We start from the raw sequence: 15,590 nt of genomic DNA, 5'->3' as shown, positions 1-15,590 counted from the left end.
CTTAAGCAAGTGTCTCTTGTCTGCACCAGAAGCAAGTAAACCTGAATTTCTGTCTCTTGTAACAGTGCAGAACACCTCAATACAGAGTAATGGACAGAAGGGCTGGACCAGTCTGGCTTCAGGGGGTTTTTTTTAAAGTTCCTTGAGACAGTGCCCACAAAATGTTTTGATTTTGACAGAAGACATTTTTCAAGTGAAATCATTTTCTGCTGGAAGATTCCTGACTACCACTAGGTTTAAGTTTGTTCCTCTCAAGCAGGCAGACAGTTATGGGCTCCAAGTGCCTCTGAAGACCAACAAACTTTATAGAGCTGCTGGAATGCCTGGCATTCCCATTTTAAATCTTTCACGTAAGCAGGGTATTTGAGCCAGAGGACAAATTAGTACCAGTACTGGGATCCAAGAATCCCTACTTCATTTTCAAATTATAAGGACATGTAGGACATTCTGCTAAACAGCTCAAGCCTCATGCCTTTCACAATCTTCTCAGGCCTACCAGCAGAGTCTCTGGGATGCAATTTTCTGCTTTTATGCTACTCATATGGTTTTGAATCATTAAAACCAGTGACTGTTTCAATTTCAGTGTTCTCTACAGTGGAAATTACTTATGAGAGTAGCTACTGGCAGAATCCTGTCCTTTAAACATTTAACATCATCATCCTTTTCATTTTTTAAAGTACCTTCTTTCACTTCCTGCTTCTGGTCTTGATTTTCTGTCTCTAAGTCATCCTGTGTTTTTGGCTCCACCATCTCTTCATCATCTTCATCCTCTAAAAAAGAAAAAAGGGAAGAAAAAGATTTGTTAGATTCTCCTCCTTAAGGGCCCTGGAAATTGTCTGACTTCTTTCCAATTACAAAATGGCAAGGCAAAGTACCCAATACATGGAACAAGCACATTTATGCTCAGAGTGACACTCTCAGACATTTCCCCCTGACTGCAAGATAATCTGCTCACACAGGGCACCTGCCACTTCTGCTCCCCACAACCTCCCCTCTCAGATGTCAACTGAATATCTCCCTGACCTCGGATATGACTTCTTGGATGGCATGAGGACAGATACAAATACATTTCAGCCTGGCAGCTATTCCACAGCTGGGACACCTGCTATCCAGATACCTCATTTCCAATTCAATTCTCACCAGATTAATTTGTCTTTTGACCTACAGGAATAGGTTAAACAGAAAACTGACCTCAGGTCAGATGCCACTAGCAAGGAAACAAGCATGGCACAGTTCTGAAAAGTCATCACCGTCAGCTGGGGGAATATAGCAACCAAAAGTGGCATTTGGAGCTTAGGAACCATTCTTGCATTAATACAAATTTAATGAACACTAAAATTTGACACATGTCAGTTACTACTGCCAGATGTTTTAATGACCTTGCCTGACCTATGCAAATGCATCTCTCCCTCCCCCTCTCTCCCCACACTCACATGTTCTCATTTTATTCAGGAGGGCAAACCATACATTCCTTGATGTTTCTCTGAAGTTACAAGGGTTCTGATTGTCCAGACCAGAACCCAATACAAGCAGAGCTGAAAAGACAGTGATGCACCAAAATGGCTTGGAGTCTACCTAGCTCTCATTACTTGTTACCAGCTTGTTACAACAATGTGATCCATTTTCCCTGTGCCCAGGGCTGGCACCCAACCCACGCATATTCTTGAGAGGATAAAGACACACAGCTTTCTAGATTTTGTCAACTATGAGGAATGAAAAAAGAGTTAGTCCTAAAAGTATTTAATAATTAGGATGAGTAAGTCCACGGGCTATGGAGGAATTATTTTGCAGTTATTTTGGAGCTTGACGTACCACCAAGGCATAGCAAGCATCACTGGAGCCCTGTATTGGTCCAGGGCACGAGAGACCCCATGTGTCCTGGCCTAGGGGCATTCAGCTATCAGGAAAACACTGCAGTTCCTCTGGGGCTTTCTGAACAACCTGCTGTCACCATACAGTTCCTTGTGTCATGGTGTTTCTCCAGGCACACTTCCTGTTCTAACCCGCCATGTTAATGGGGAAAACATATCATGCTTCTCCAGCTGGTTCCTTACTGGCACCTTCTGCTGTGAAGGCTGGCTGTAATCAGCCCTGGCTTCTTGCGAGATGCTGGTGCTGACAGGTTGCATTCAACCAACAGGAACATGCAGCTGTATTTTGTTTTCAATAACGTAATAGGCGCCGCACTATTCCCACCACACTGCCTACCCTAGGACTTCTCCCAGAAGCCCAGAGGGGACATGTTGCTAGCTGCCATATGGGCCATTAACTTAAGAGTTGGACTCAGTGATATTTGTGGGTCCCTTCCAACTCAGAATATTCTGTGACTCTGTGATTCTGCAGTCTCTTGGCTGGAGATCATGGCTTAGCCACACACTGTAAGGAGGTGTCTCAGCATGGACAGATGTGCTCTTTCCTACTGCTAAAATAAGGAAACCTTGGCATAAAATCTGCCATCACTCCCCTTACTGCTAGTGACTGCAGCGGGAAGAAAGGGAAAGCTCATCTCCCCAGCCAGCAGGGAGGAGGGATAACCATGTGCTTCCAAGGAAAGGGAGGAGGAATCCAGCATGGATGAAGAGTCATTTCCAGAATTAAAAGCACTACTAATGAATGCCATTCCTTTATCAGGGATTTGTCAGACCATGGAACATGAGGTGGAAAAAAGGTAGAGTACTCACAATGCCTCCCTTTGGTGCCTACTTTTCCCTAGGTACCCTACATAGAAGGACTAAGGACAAACTTTTGGAGAGCAAGCCAGGGTGGTTCAGTTTGGCAGGGTAAGCACATTGCTCTGTCCACTGGCTGAAAGACAGATAACATCTAGCACAGTCAGCAGAGAGCTGGTGAGAAGAGCTCTCCTGCTGAACACACACAGGAGGGGTAAAAAAAAGGTCCTTCTGCCATTGGTCTGTGGTGCTAGGGCAGATGGGGAGGCACAGGAGAGAGAGGCACTCCCAGTTTCAAAGAACAGGTGAGAAGTGTGAGTGCCTGGTGCAGCAGGGAGTGAATACTCTGCTAACCTCAAGAACCATGCACACACAGATAGGATCACAATGTTGTACATATATATATATAGACACAGACAGAATTATGGCAGATACTAATAAAAACAGCTCCTACAAAAGTTTTGTGAGTCTTGCATTAAAGGTTTTCATTCCCTAAAGCACCAACTTTTGGAACCAGTGGTTTAAATGTGGATTTCTGCTTCCATTTTTAACCTCTTTCTAACCTACCAGCTTGTGCAGGGAAGTTTCAGAAGGTGAAGGGTTTGAGAAAATTTTCAGGCAGCAAACAAAAACTACATCAATATTCAGCTGAAATATTTGGTATTTTTAAGTCTTCTTGCAATGCTTTATAATGTTTCACTTGCAATTTGGTAATGGATAGGGATGATGTAGCAAATTTAGAACTTGAGATTTAGTAGCAGGTTTTCAGGTTGAAGTGAAGCAAATTTATCCCTGTTTCTAGAAGTCCTTGAAACCCTCTGATTTTGGGCATCAAATGAATATTTGCTTGCCTATAGCCCTTTCCTGCTTCTAATGCAGAGTAGGGATTAATGGAAGTAAGTAAAGGTTATTAAAACACATCATGCCTTTTTCCAAGAGCAAAAACATCAAAATAGTTTTATTGAGAAAGCTGTGCAAGAGTTTTTAGCATATTAGACACAGTTTAGATGCCCTTATTTATTTACAGAGAGATGTATACACATACCCAGAGAAACTCAGCTAAAAGAATGATAGGGTTGTGAGTCAAATGCTAAAATCTTAGCAAATGCCAGAATTTGGGTTGTCTGGGCATGATTAGCTACTTTCCCCTCCCCACATGTAGGCATGATGACATAATTCTGGAATTTCCTCCCTCTTGAGTGGTTGGCTTCATTTTCTGGGTGCTCAGCAAGAGACACCTGGGGCCTGAAATGCAGAAGTGCTGAAAGCTGAAGTCAACTGGCACTGTGCTTTGAGCGGAGAAAGTCTTAGGGAAATTCTTCACATGCAAAAGCTCCCACAGCTCCCTATTTCAGCTTTCACTGAAAGTTGTCATTCTGACATTTTTGTCCTTTCTCCCCCTGTACTTAAGTGCTTATGCAAGATGGCAATAATATTGTAAAAAAACATAGAATTCTCACCCTGCATAGACGTTTTGCAGAGACATGTTCATCAGGATTTGTGGCATATTAAGATGCTGTTGGGAAAGCAACAGCAAAACTAAACCTTGAAAGTGGATTAATGTTTTTTCTGTGTTCAGTGTAATACTTTGATCATGTGCACTAATATGAGATCTGAGGCTAGAGCACTCAATGGAATAAGATAAAAAGCAGAAAGGTTAAAAAACTGTCCCCCTATTGACTGGTTGAAGCCAGAATCTGTTAAGGAATAAAGCCCTATATGTTGTCATGCAATTAAAATTGTATCATCCTACATATTGAAGAGGGCTAATTAAGAATGCCCAAGAAATCTTCATTCTGGACTACCCAATGTTTCTTAGCTTTGCAACTTAAATTTTTATTTGACATAATTTATGTATGTATATATATATATATATATATATATATTGCACAGTGTTTAATACCAATGTATGCATCCTCACACATGTTCACAGTACATACATTTGCTTTTGTTAAGTATGGTTATGCATTTGTACATTTGACTGCACGTACACGTACATTAAGAATAATTGGAAATGCTTCAGCATTAGTTTTCCTGTGTTTTATTTAAAGGTGACAAAGGTAGCATTTACTGTACATTTACTGGAGAATCTGTGAACATCTACATGGTTATTCATTTCCACATATGCCTGCTCAGATTGCAATAATTTTCCAGGGAGATGAAGAAACTTGTGTATTTCCTGAACATACATAGCCTTTCCCTTTTAAGAGAATATCTAATATTAGGAAGTTTAGAGAAATAACTTTTTAGCTGCTCACATCACACTAGTGGGAGTCTTCTAGTCACATTTGGCAAGCAGAGATGCTGCCAGCCAGTAGTAGTGTTACACCCTGTTCAGAAGAGAGCAGGGTGTAACACTATCAGAACTCAAATGTCTATTAAAGGAACCACATGAAAAAGAGCTAGTAATGAAGAAGTGTATAACTGCCATGCAACTCTTCTCCTTTGTAGATATAAAAGGACTTTGCAAGGAGGCCAGTTTTGGTATGTCTATTTACCACACAGAAGCTGACAGACAGACCCACTCACTGCAAATCACGCAGTAGACCAGCAGCTCAGGGAACATTGAGTGGGCTTCAGAGTTTCAGCCTAGAGTCCTGCCCACTAAGGCCACCCTGCTTTCCATAAATAAACAAATCCTCAATGGACATGATCATTAAATGCTTGGATAATGATGTTTGTCTGCTGAAGCTGGTGGAGCCATATGTGGGATTAATATTGACTGAGATAACTGGATCAAAACCTTTTTTTTCATAACTCAGAGCTTGATGACTCTCCAGGCTCTAGGAGATGGCCAAACAGTCTGAACAGTGCTTGACAAAGTTAAAGTAGAGTAATTGTTTTCATTTTGGTCTTAGCTTGAACACTCCTCCTTCTGTTCCTGACCAGAAGTGGTCTGGTCTGTCTAAAAGCTTGTCTGTTTTTCCCAACTATAGAAGTTGCCCTAATAAGAGTATGACCCTTCCCTACAAGCCTGGGGTTTTTTTTTTCATCTGGGTGTAAATACTAATATTCAAATGCTATCCAACTACTAGCTCCAATGAGCCTGCTTTATGTCTGGTCTTTGCCTTGAACACCACAACCACTTGCAATAGGTGGTACAGAGGAAAGCTCTGTGAATACATGGCCAACTCCCTGGCAACTGCAGAAGAAATGCCCAGATGTGCTGAATTGGATCAGATATTCACAGAGAGCTCAGATGATCTCAGAAAATCAGACCCTGAATTTCTGCAGTGCTGGAGTATTTAATACCTGCTTGGACTTTCCAGGGCTTTAAACCACTGTATTTATTTTTACAGCATATAAAAACATACCAGGCACATTCAAGACAAACTAGAATACTAGAATAAATAATTGCATCTGAGAGGACTACACATGACATTGGCTTAGGGTTTTAATTCTTGAGATGAATACTGTATTGCCTTTTTTGGATTGCCAGTTTTAGGAAATCAGCACTGGTACTGCTCAAATAGGTTACTAAATAGCTGGTTTTGGGGGGATTTATGTAATTATGGTCTCTGATCTGCTAACACACTAAACAGCAGGCAGCATGTTGTGCATTCTTCTTCGGTGGAGGATTTACACCTCCTCAGGCCTGTGGCTCTGAAGCTTGGAAGTTGCAGCTTCTGTGTATTGTTTTTAGAATTGACAGCTATGCTGAATTAGACTGATAGCTCTGGTTTTAATTCTGGGTAGGTACAAACAATCCCTTTGTTAAAGACACAGCTTAAAAATCGCAATTTAATTAGCATCACAATTATATATTTTATTGACTGAGTCAGTGATATATGAGAAGCCAGTGGGTTATTATATGGGGTTTTATATCATCAGCCATGCATATGACACTTTCAATAAAATCAAGTGTCTTCACAAAAAGCAGACTCCATATTTGCAACTATGAAATACCAGAAACCACTATATAAGTTTTGTGTTTACAACTGCTCAAAATAACTTTGCTGCTACTGTTACAAAAGAACTACAAACTGAACAAGGACAAATGCATTGTATTTATATTGGCATAAGCCTGGACCAAACAAGTTGAATACTGTTGGCATTATCCTAAGTAGGAGTTAAAAGACTGTCTTTCCTTTATGAATATGTTCTTTCCATCACTAGCAAAATATGCAACAAGCAAGAGAAGCCATATTTTTTCAAATAGGACTGCCTGACATTCCACATTTTTGAAAATCTATGATTTGCCATCTGTCTGAATGACCTATTTTTCATATAATGTCATTTTTTGAAATATGTCCAGTTTTTCACTTTCATCTTTTGACTGCCCTTTGAAGCAAGAAGATAATTAATTCATCAGTGGATCTTGTTTGCAGAGTGGGATGTGAGACTGGACGTACACTGGGGACATGTTAGTCATCCCAGATGGAAATATTCTTGCATTAGGGCTCTTCTTGGCAATAGGTAGCTGCCTTTTAAGATGTATTTCATTTAGCCAAAGCAAGGAACACTACTCAAACCTCAAAACTGAGAAAAAAATCCAGAGGTGAACAGAACTAGGCCTAAGCTCCATGAAACAGGAAACAAATTTCAGATGAGAATTTCCCGTGAGCTGGAGCTTGCAAGTATATTTGCACTCAACAATCATATATATGCAAGGTACTAGTACTCACTACCCAGAAAAATACTTAAATGTGCATTGGAGGAACACACAAAAGCTCTGGCTCATCCCTGTGAAGTTCTCCATCCCTGTTACAGAGCACTCCCAAGAAACCATCTTGTCCTTATGAACTAGCACAGTGAGTTGTGCTTTCCAGTGGCCATCAGATGAAAAAAGAACATTAGAAAAAGAAAGGATAGAACTGATGAATGAATTTCTGGAACCATCTTATGGCCATAGCATCCATAAAACTTGAATAGAAGTATATGATGTTCTTCCTTCATTTTCCATATACATTATTTTAATCCTGAATAAAAATGATCTGTCTGTTACTTGACTGCAGTCTTGCAAGAGCAAGAAAAAAATCACGGTGCTACAAGAACAGACTGCCTAGCATCTTCAAACTCCCTTGATTTTGTTGCCTTTTGTCATGAGTTGTTATCAAAGCGCGGCGGTGCTCTTATGCAAAAGAGAAGCTTTGAAAATCAGTAAAATACAGCCTGTAGGAGTCATGCTACTTTTACCAGAGTCAAGCATATTGACTGAGTAATTTTAAAGAAAATATTGTTCTAAAATTTATGCATAAAGTAATATAAAGCTTGACATATACATCATTTTAATCCAGAAGATTCCAGGGCAGTTCTCTGTCAGAATAATTTATTTAGCCTAATGTCTTCCACCATAAATAGACTAGTAATCATATATCAGCTTTAAAAGTCCAAGGCTAACAGAAAAATCCCATTTTTCTTGATGCTTGTAAAACTAAGTGCATCTCCCATATCTCTGACACATCTAAGAAGGCCTTCCTGATCTCATCCCTTATTCTGCAATGCTAATTTGTACAACTTCACCCCTCATCCCATAAAGGGCAGGTGTTATTACCAGCCATTACAACCAGATCCCCAGAGTCCTCCTCTCAGGCTTCAGCTATCCTTGTACAAGCGCAATGAAGGAAATACGTATTTCACCCCAAAAACAAACACTTAGCCTGGCTGACTGAGAGGAGTCATTTAGTTCAGAAAATTTATTTTGCCTACAGCATAGGCCGTGCCTGTGCTATTGCCACTTAAAAATTTGTCCTGAAATTTACTACACTTCCCTCTTAAAACAAGCACACCATAAGTAATTTTTACTCAAGATTTCTTCTCAAAGCTCTCCTTAACAATTACCACATTCAATTACTCCTGGTCAGGGGATTCTGAGGTCCCCAGTATGTGATTTCTCATAACCATCTCTTGATCTAGGGTTACACCACTCAGCTCCTGTCCCTATGCCTCTTCCTGACTTGTGTTTGCAGTCAGATTTCTTTTTGGTACATTATGAAGACAGATCTTATTTTTTCCATTTTGTGACAAATGATAGACTAACAGAGCCAAATGGAAAGAAAATGTCACAGAAAAATTTGTTTTACTTAGCATTTCACTAAACTCTTTGTAGCCCTGACTGCAAACCTTTGCACTGGTTCAAATGTTAGGATTGCTGCTTTGGAATACAATCATTTCTGTACCAATTAAAATGGAAAGCTGCTTCTGACTCTTCAGGGAAGCATTTCTCTAACCCAAGAAACTGATTTTCCAGTTCCTTGGCCTGAACACAGTTTTCAGTTGTGGTGAGAGTCTAAGAATTCAAAGTGTCCCTTGTTTTTAGTTTCTGGTTGGTCTAGATCAGACGTGGATTTTTCTCTCCTCTTTTGGGCTGTTGCAACATCACACTGGTTGAAAGCATTTTTCAGTCCCCAGAGAACTAAACTGCAAAGTACCCCACTGGAGTCATCACCTCTTCTAGCTGACTCCTTTTTCTCCTCTCTTTCCCTCTCCAAATCTCATGTTCAATTCTATTGTGTTTGAAAATATTCCAGCTGGAAGATGTAACACAAAAAGAAAAGTACAGAAGTTTCCTTTCCTTGGCCGTGGTTGGGCCTTCAAATAAAAATGCCAACATGAAATAATGTTTGAACACCAGAAGCCTTACAGTAGCATTTACAGACCTCCAGCTCCAAAACCAAATAGTATAAATTTAAAATAACCTGCTCCAGTATAACTGCAGTTAACTTTGAGGAAGAAAAAGATGGAGACCCTTTATTTCTGTGGATAAAGAAGGGGATTACTAAACCATGAAGATTCTCACAGCCTCTGAAACCCGTGAGGATTTGTTCCTGCTGTGCTGCTGGAGGAAATCATGTCATGGCAGCAGTGTGAAATGACTCCTGCCCTGGGAAAGGGCACTGAGACACGTGGCAAACTTCTGGATAGGGCCTGCTCAAGACATTTTGAAACACTCAGATCATGCAATAGTGTTAAATCACAAAAACTTAAGTATGTTAATGAAAACCAGTCCCCACAAGCTATGGCATGAGCAGCAATTGTAAAACAAAAGCTGCTTTCACATTAAACACACACACACAGATGAAGTATCTGGCACTTGCACTGCCCCGATACAGAGGTCAATCGTGGTTGCCTCAGCTGGGCACTAGGTACTTAAAACTTTAAGTACAATGTAGACCAAGTGAATTCTGTGGGATTGTTACTTCTGACATATAGGGGACTAGGACTTCACTCACAGACTCATTTATTCCAAGTGCAAATTACTTTAGACTCCACTGGCCACCTCATCTATTTTCCACTGGGTTTTTGCACAAGCAAGATTACAAAATGTAGCTGTTGTAGAAGAAATTCATTCTCCACTTCCATACTGTATGTCTGCTCATGCAGTCATACTAATATGCCTTAGGACAAATTCTCCAGCCCTGACTCTGGATTTAACTTCTCCTTCAAGTATTAGCATAAGTTCTGGCCTTTCAGAGTTTTTCCTTTGTTTCTGAACATAAAATAAATGTTCAGTTCAAGGCCCAGAAATCATCTGAATGGCCACATAGTTTTTTGTACGACCATTGTTTAACTTTTAGTGTCATCTTTTCCACAAATCTCCTCATCCCAGTTCTATGGCATTTTATGAATAAAACCCAATGCTTAACATGTAGCATATGTTTTTGTAACTGAAATATCTGACAGCATGAATTTCTACATTTACACACAAACCTCAACCGACAGAAATGGAGACAAGGCTGCTAATATATTAAAACTGGAAGGGATAATTGGAAAAAACAACTATATTCATAAACAATTACCACAGCAAATAGACAAAAACTCCCTCTCTTTGTCTCCTTGACATACACATGCATACATTTCTCTCAGCACTTTAAAAATAACCATTAGTCATATGACAACTGCATTTTACATGAGCAAAGATTAATTTCAACATTTTTCTTAGGAAAAGGCAGGCAAAAAATACTTTATTAAAATTTTTAAACTACAAAAGAAATGCTGGGTCAGGGCTCGATGAGTGTGTGCTTATTACTTTTATAGGCACTAAACGGACCCCACTTAATTCTGTTTCCCACTGACGCCACTTCACCTTAGTCACTGGTGTTAGCCATGATTTGCATCAGTGTATGTGAAAAAGGAATTCCTTCTGACAGTTTTGAACTTGCCATATTTTAATTTAATTTTCAATTTAATGTTTTTTGTTCTACCACACTGGAAGAGGAGAAGCTTCCACCTCTACACACTCAGTTGCAGGGTATCCGGGTGAGCAACACCTTTTCGTGGTAGAGAAGCCAGGGCACAAGCACATCAGCTTCTTGCCCAAAGTCACTCCTGAAACAGCTGTAGATGACAGAATAAAATCCTGGTCTCCCGATTCCTAAACTGATATTTCACCCACTGCTTTTCCTGAGGCACATGATCAGGGCTGCTTTGGAGGCTGCTCAGCCCTCATTATGTTAAACCAGCTGTTAAAAAACCCAGCCGGTTTCCCCCAGCTGCTTGTTGCAGCCTGTTGGGAGAGCACCCAGCTCCCAGCACTGCTGTCCCCAGGGCTGGGAACCCCCTGCCCACGCCCTCCACCCTGACCCCTGCCTTCACCTCCTGCCTCCGCAGCTCCCGCACCCCTCTGCCCATCCCGGCTGCCTCTCGCCTCCGCTCCCACCCTGCCCACCCCTCTTCTGCTCGGGGTCACACTTCAAAGTCTCCCGTGCCCCCGGGAAGGCCTCTTCCTTCCTCCTGGCCCCTCTCCAGCCTCCCTGGCATTTGGTCTTCCCAAAGCAGATATCAAAAATCCCCTACTTGCAATCTGGGGCTTTCTACACGCCAGGAGCCCTACCCACCTGCAGATCCCTGTTTGACACAGACATGCCCTCTGATTTGGGTTCTCAGATGAACTTCTAGGTTTTTCTGAGAACTTGGGTTGTGAGACATTAATTAAAAAAAAAAAAAAAGCAAAAAGAAGAAAAAACCAACCTCCATCACCCAAGTTCACAATTGCCATGGTTAAAATCCCATTTATCTGCTGCAGCTTGGAGGCTCAGGTATGTTTTTCTGTGTTTTAGCTCAATACACTTCAGCAGGTTCAGACGTCTAAACAGGCAGACTGCACCTACAGCTGGGGTACATGGGAAGATTTAACTGCACCACAACCACCCACTGGAATATGGTGCCTTTTTCCCTCTTCACAGTTCAGACTCATAAGGAAAATAATTTCTGTGGCTAGTTTATATCTGTCCCTCTTTGGAAAATGGATGCTATGAAGTGCCATACAATGCTTGCCTGTGAATTAAAACCCTTCCTTTTCTCCCAAAACACTGCTAAGACCCTCTCCTACAAGCTCTTGGAAGCTCTCAGCTACAGACAGGAGCTTTAAGTCAGGAGAACCATATGAAAGCAGATAAAAAATGCTGGGTTATGCCACCTTATATTCCTGTACTTACAGAAGCACTGCTGCATCTTTTTTTTTTTTTTTGGTTGCTTTTTGCTTTTTTTAGTTGAAAAACAAAATAAAGAAGTTGCTGGCTTCTGCCCCTGTGTCTTTTGACTGTAACACAGCTCACAGCTGTGAATTTACATGTGTTAACTTGGGATGCCACAACCCAGGCAGCAATGAGGTTGTCATCCTGATCTGAGGAAACACAATGCGCATACACGCCAGTGAATTTACTGCAAGTGAAGGGTTTTGCTGCGATAATTCAAAGCAGATAATGTTTCATCAGTTGACTCTTCCATCTATAGCCGGATCACAAAAGCCAGCAATGCTGGTGTCATATTCTGTCAAAAAGGTGCAGCTCCATCAAATCTTTTTCTTTTGCAAAATGATGCCACTTTCTGTGTGGAAATGGGAAAGTTATAAAAAGAAACCAAGATGGAGAGGCAGTCCCAGAAACATTAAGATGGACTGTTCTCACATTTTCTGAGTGGATTTTTTTGGAGCCTTCCATTAAAAAGCACTTCTTTAGACTACTTTAAAATATGAGGTAAAGCAAAGTAAAATTAAAAGTTTTCAATTGTGTTAAAACATAGATGTTTTCAGTAACCAGACTGGAAAATAAGGCAAAATTTTACTTAAGGTGGAGTATCAGTACACTGGAGCATTCTTTCAAGCTGGTACAAAATTATATTCGGAAATTTGAAATTTCACAGCAGTGCATGAAGGAGATATTCTCTCTGGGCCTGACTTTAAAGCAGCCACTGCCTAAGGGATGCAGTCATACCTGAGTGGCAATTTTCAAATCTGATATTAAAGCAACATAGAAGCACACACTCGACTGGGGATAAGGATGTCTTTCATCAACATAATGACAAGATGTCTATTCCTGTGATCTGAGATTCCCTCTCTTAAGACTTCAGGTTAATGATTCCTTTTAGATGGAGCAAACTCCAAGTCCTGCTTTCAGTTCTGAGTGCCTGAAGGCAAATTTCACATCCGTGTCCTGAGAACAAGATAACAGATAGTGGCAACAAACTTGATGCACACCTGAAACACAGCCCAGTACATCAAACAGGAAATTAGTAAACAGGTATTTATTGCTTTTGAAGCCTGATTCTGACTCTTTATATTTGCATGCAGAACTCAAAATGAACAGGAAAAATGGATTATGAAGTCAGAAAAGTGCTACCAATTCGTCTTGATGGCTCTTGCATGGACAAAAATTGCACAAGCCAAGTCTGACCAGCATCTTGGAAACCATTGTCCTAGTTGCCCCTGTGGTTACATGGTTGGATAAAATAGGAAAAATCACCTCAACAGAGGTATTTGTTTTGGGGGTAGGTACTGGGAATAGTGCTAAATTCAGCAGCCACAGCAGAACAAATAGAAATTGTGAGCTTTCCACTACATTAATGAAACTTCATTCAAAAGTGGAGTGTAATGTTCTTCCAAGATGGATAATTCACATAAGCTGTGTGATTCAAACACTCATGTCTCCACACCAGCCCCACACCGCCTTGGGATTTATGTTTTATTTCAGTTTTCATCAGGCTGCTTATGAATGACCAATGACAAAAGAGCATGTGTGCATTTTTCTTTTTCACAGGTCCCTGTTAATGAGGACTCTGTTGCATTAAGATAGTCAAGATTGTCTCTGGCAAAATGTGTTGAACTAAGGTGTTTGTGCCTGCATAAAATTAAGTCACAAGTAAAGCACTTATTTCTGACAGCAGATTTATAATAGGAAAATCCCAGCAGGAATGAAGAGTTACAAACCCCCGTTGTAGCCTTTTTCATAAACTTCACCTTGATTTAGTATTTCAAACAAGTAGCAGGAAAGGCTAACAGCAGAGGTAATCCTATCATCTTTTCTCCAACAGCTCCATTCCATCTTTTTTACTTCCTCATGCTGCTAACATGAATTCAAATCATCTGTGTTTAAAGTTAAATACAGTGATTGACAGATCTTTGTAGTCTCAGTTCATACTGAAGATTATTCTAGATACCTATCAGTTATTACTACAAGCCCTGTCTGATATTCAATACCTACAGGGAAAATTGTTTTTAACAGTGTAATGTCTGATCTATTTTGAAAGCTATTTTAAAATAAGAAACTAACTATAACCAGGTGGCTAAAATCTAGACAGGTTTTTTCATAGCTTGATTTTTGGGGAGAGAAGGTTGAAGATAACAGCAGAACTGTCTTATACTGCAGTAACAACCATGATTCAGAGCAGATCAGAGACAAAAAAGTATTTTGTTTTGATTCCATGACATCAATTTCTGTAAAAACCTATTCCAATTACACAGGACATAGGAAAGTTTAGGGGTTTGCTCCTAGCTCTTAGAACAGTACACACTGCTACAAAGGAATTGCTTCCTTTTATGAACACAAGCTCTATTGCTGTGCTAGAAAACTGGGATGCTGGAAGAGACTTCTGGATGTACTAAAAAATCTTACTGTTGACACAAATGCGAAACAAAATATCAAATGCAGTGGTCAGACCAGTCATTGTGCTCAAGGACCTGTGTGATGCAGAAAGGCAGAATGTCCTCTTCCATGAACACCTGCTGTGCCCAGCTCGGCTGACCCTACTCCTGGGCCCAGAGACAGCCTTGCTGCTTCACAACAGGCTGGCTTTGGGCACAGGGAGATCAGCTCTGGGTGGAAAAGCCTCTGGTCAATACCCTGTGCTCCCAGGGAGGAAAGTGGAGGCACTGCTCTCTCACATGGGCAGCTCAGCAAAGGTGGAAGATGGAGGTGGGTGGCCAGGCAATGCCAGCTAATGCCCATCATTGCTTCCATGAGCTGACTGCTCCACTTCTTCCCCACCACTCCATTTGCTGCTGAAAGAGTTTGAGTAAGTTCTCACCTCATTCTCTCAGTGCTTTCCTCCACAGAAAGCAGGGAAAGTAGCACAAGAGAAGCAGCTTGGCACAAGCAGCAGGCAGGATGCTGCCCTCAAACTCCACCACTTTTCAGAGCTCCTACCAACATGACTGAGATCCCACACAGACCTTTGTGAAACTTGATTAGCTTTGTGCTCATGGGTATGTGAATCTGAAACTGTTAGACAAGGGCTTAACAGTGTTGCTCAGTTCAACAAAGTCTTTTCTGGTTTTGCAACTGGGATGTGAGGAGCAAGCACAGCTAGTATGTTTTGGCTGTAAATCATGGTAGGAAAAGAATAAACAAAACTGGGGAACAGAGCTTGTGTGTCTTGGGTTAGTTGGGATGGTTCAGGCTGCTAAAAATTCCTAGTGGCTTTTTCAAGATTGAATCTACCCCTGGTTGTTATTCTGTGTGCTTAGGAATGAAGAAAGAAGTACAGAAGAGTTGAAAATACAGACTTTATAAAGCCATACTCAACCCCCCAAAACCAAAGGCAGTAAGTAAATGGCATCAGTGAATGCATCAGTAGTTTGGCCAGATCAGAAAGTTACAAAGATGGGCAAATTCCATCAGAATGACAGCTAAAAATAATCTTGTGTGGAAATGTGCTTGGCAGGTTATTTTTCATACACTGGGCAAATAAAATCCAATTGATTTT

General features: G+C 40.8%; 1 protein-coding gene across 1 annotated transcript in view; it reads right to left on the bottom strand.

Annotated features, from left to right (window-relative positions):
- DYNC1I1 (dynein cytoplasmic 1 intermediate chain 1) overlaps nucleotides 1-15,590 on the bottom strand; it is a 213,298-nt gene that overhangs the window by 82,030 nt on the left and 115,678 nt on the right. The window contains exon 7 of the mRNA XM_050970813.1: nucleotides 681-770. Coding sequence (XP_050826770.1) covers nucleotides 681-770 — 90 coding nt within the window. The remainder of the gene's footprint in view (nucleotides 1-680; nucleotides 771-15,590) is intronic.

The sequence above is a fragment of the Serinus canaria genome, chromosome 2, assembly GCF_022539315.1.
Source record: "Serinus canaria isolate serCan28SL12 chromosome 2, serCan2020, whole genome shotgun sequence".
Lineage (NCBI taxonomy): Eukaryota > Metazoa > Chordata > Aves > Passeriformes > Fringillidae > Serinus > Serinus canaria.
Note: the sequence above shows the minus strand (reverse complement) of the source record. Positions and strands in the feature narration are given on the sequence as shown.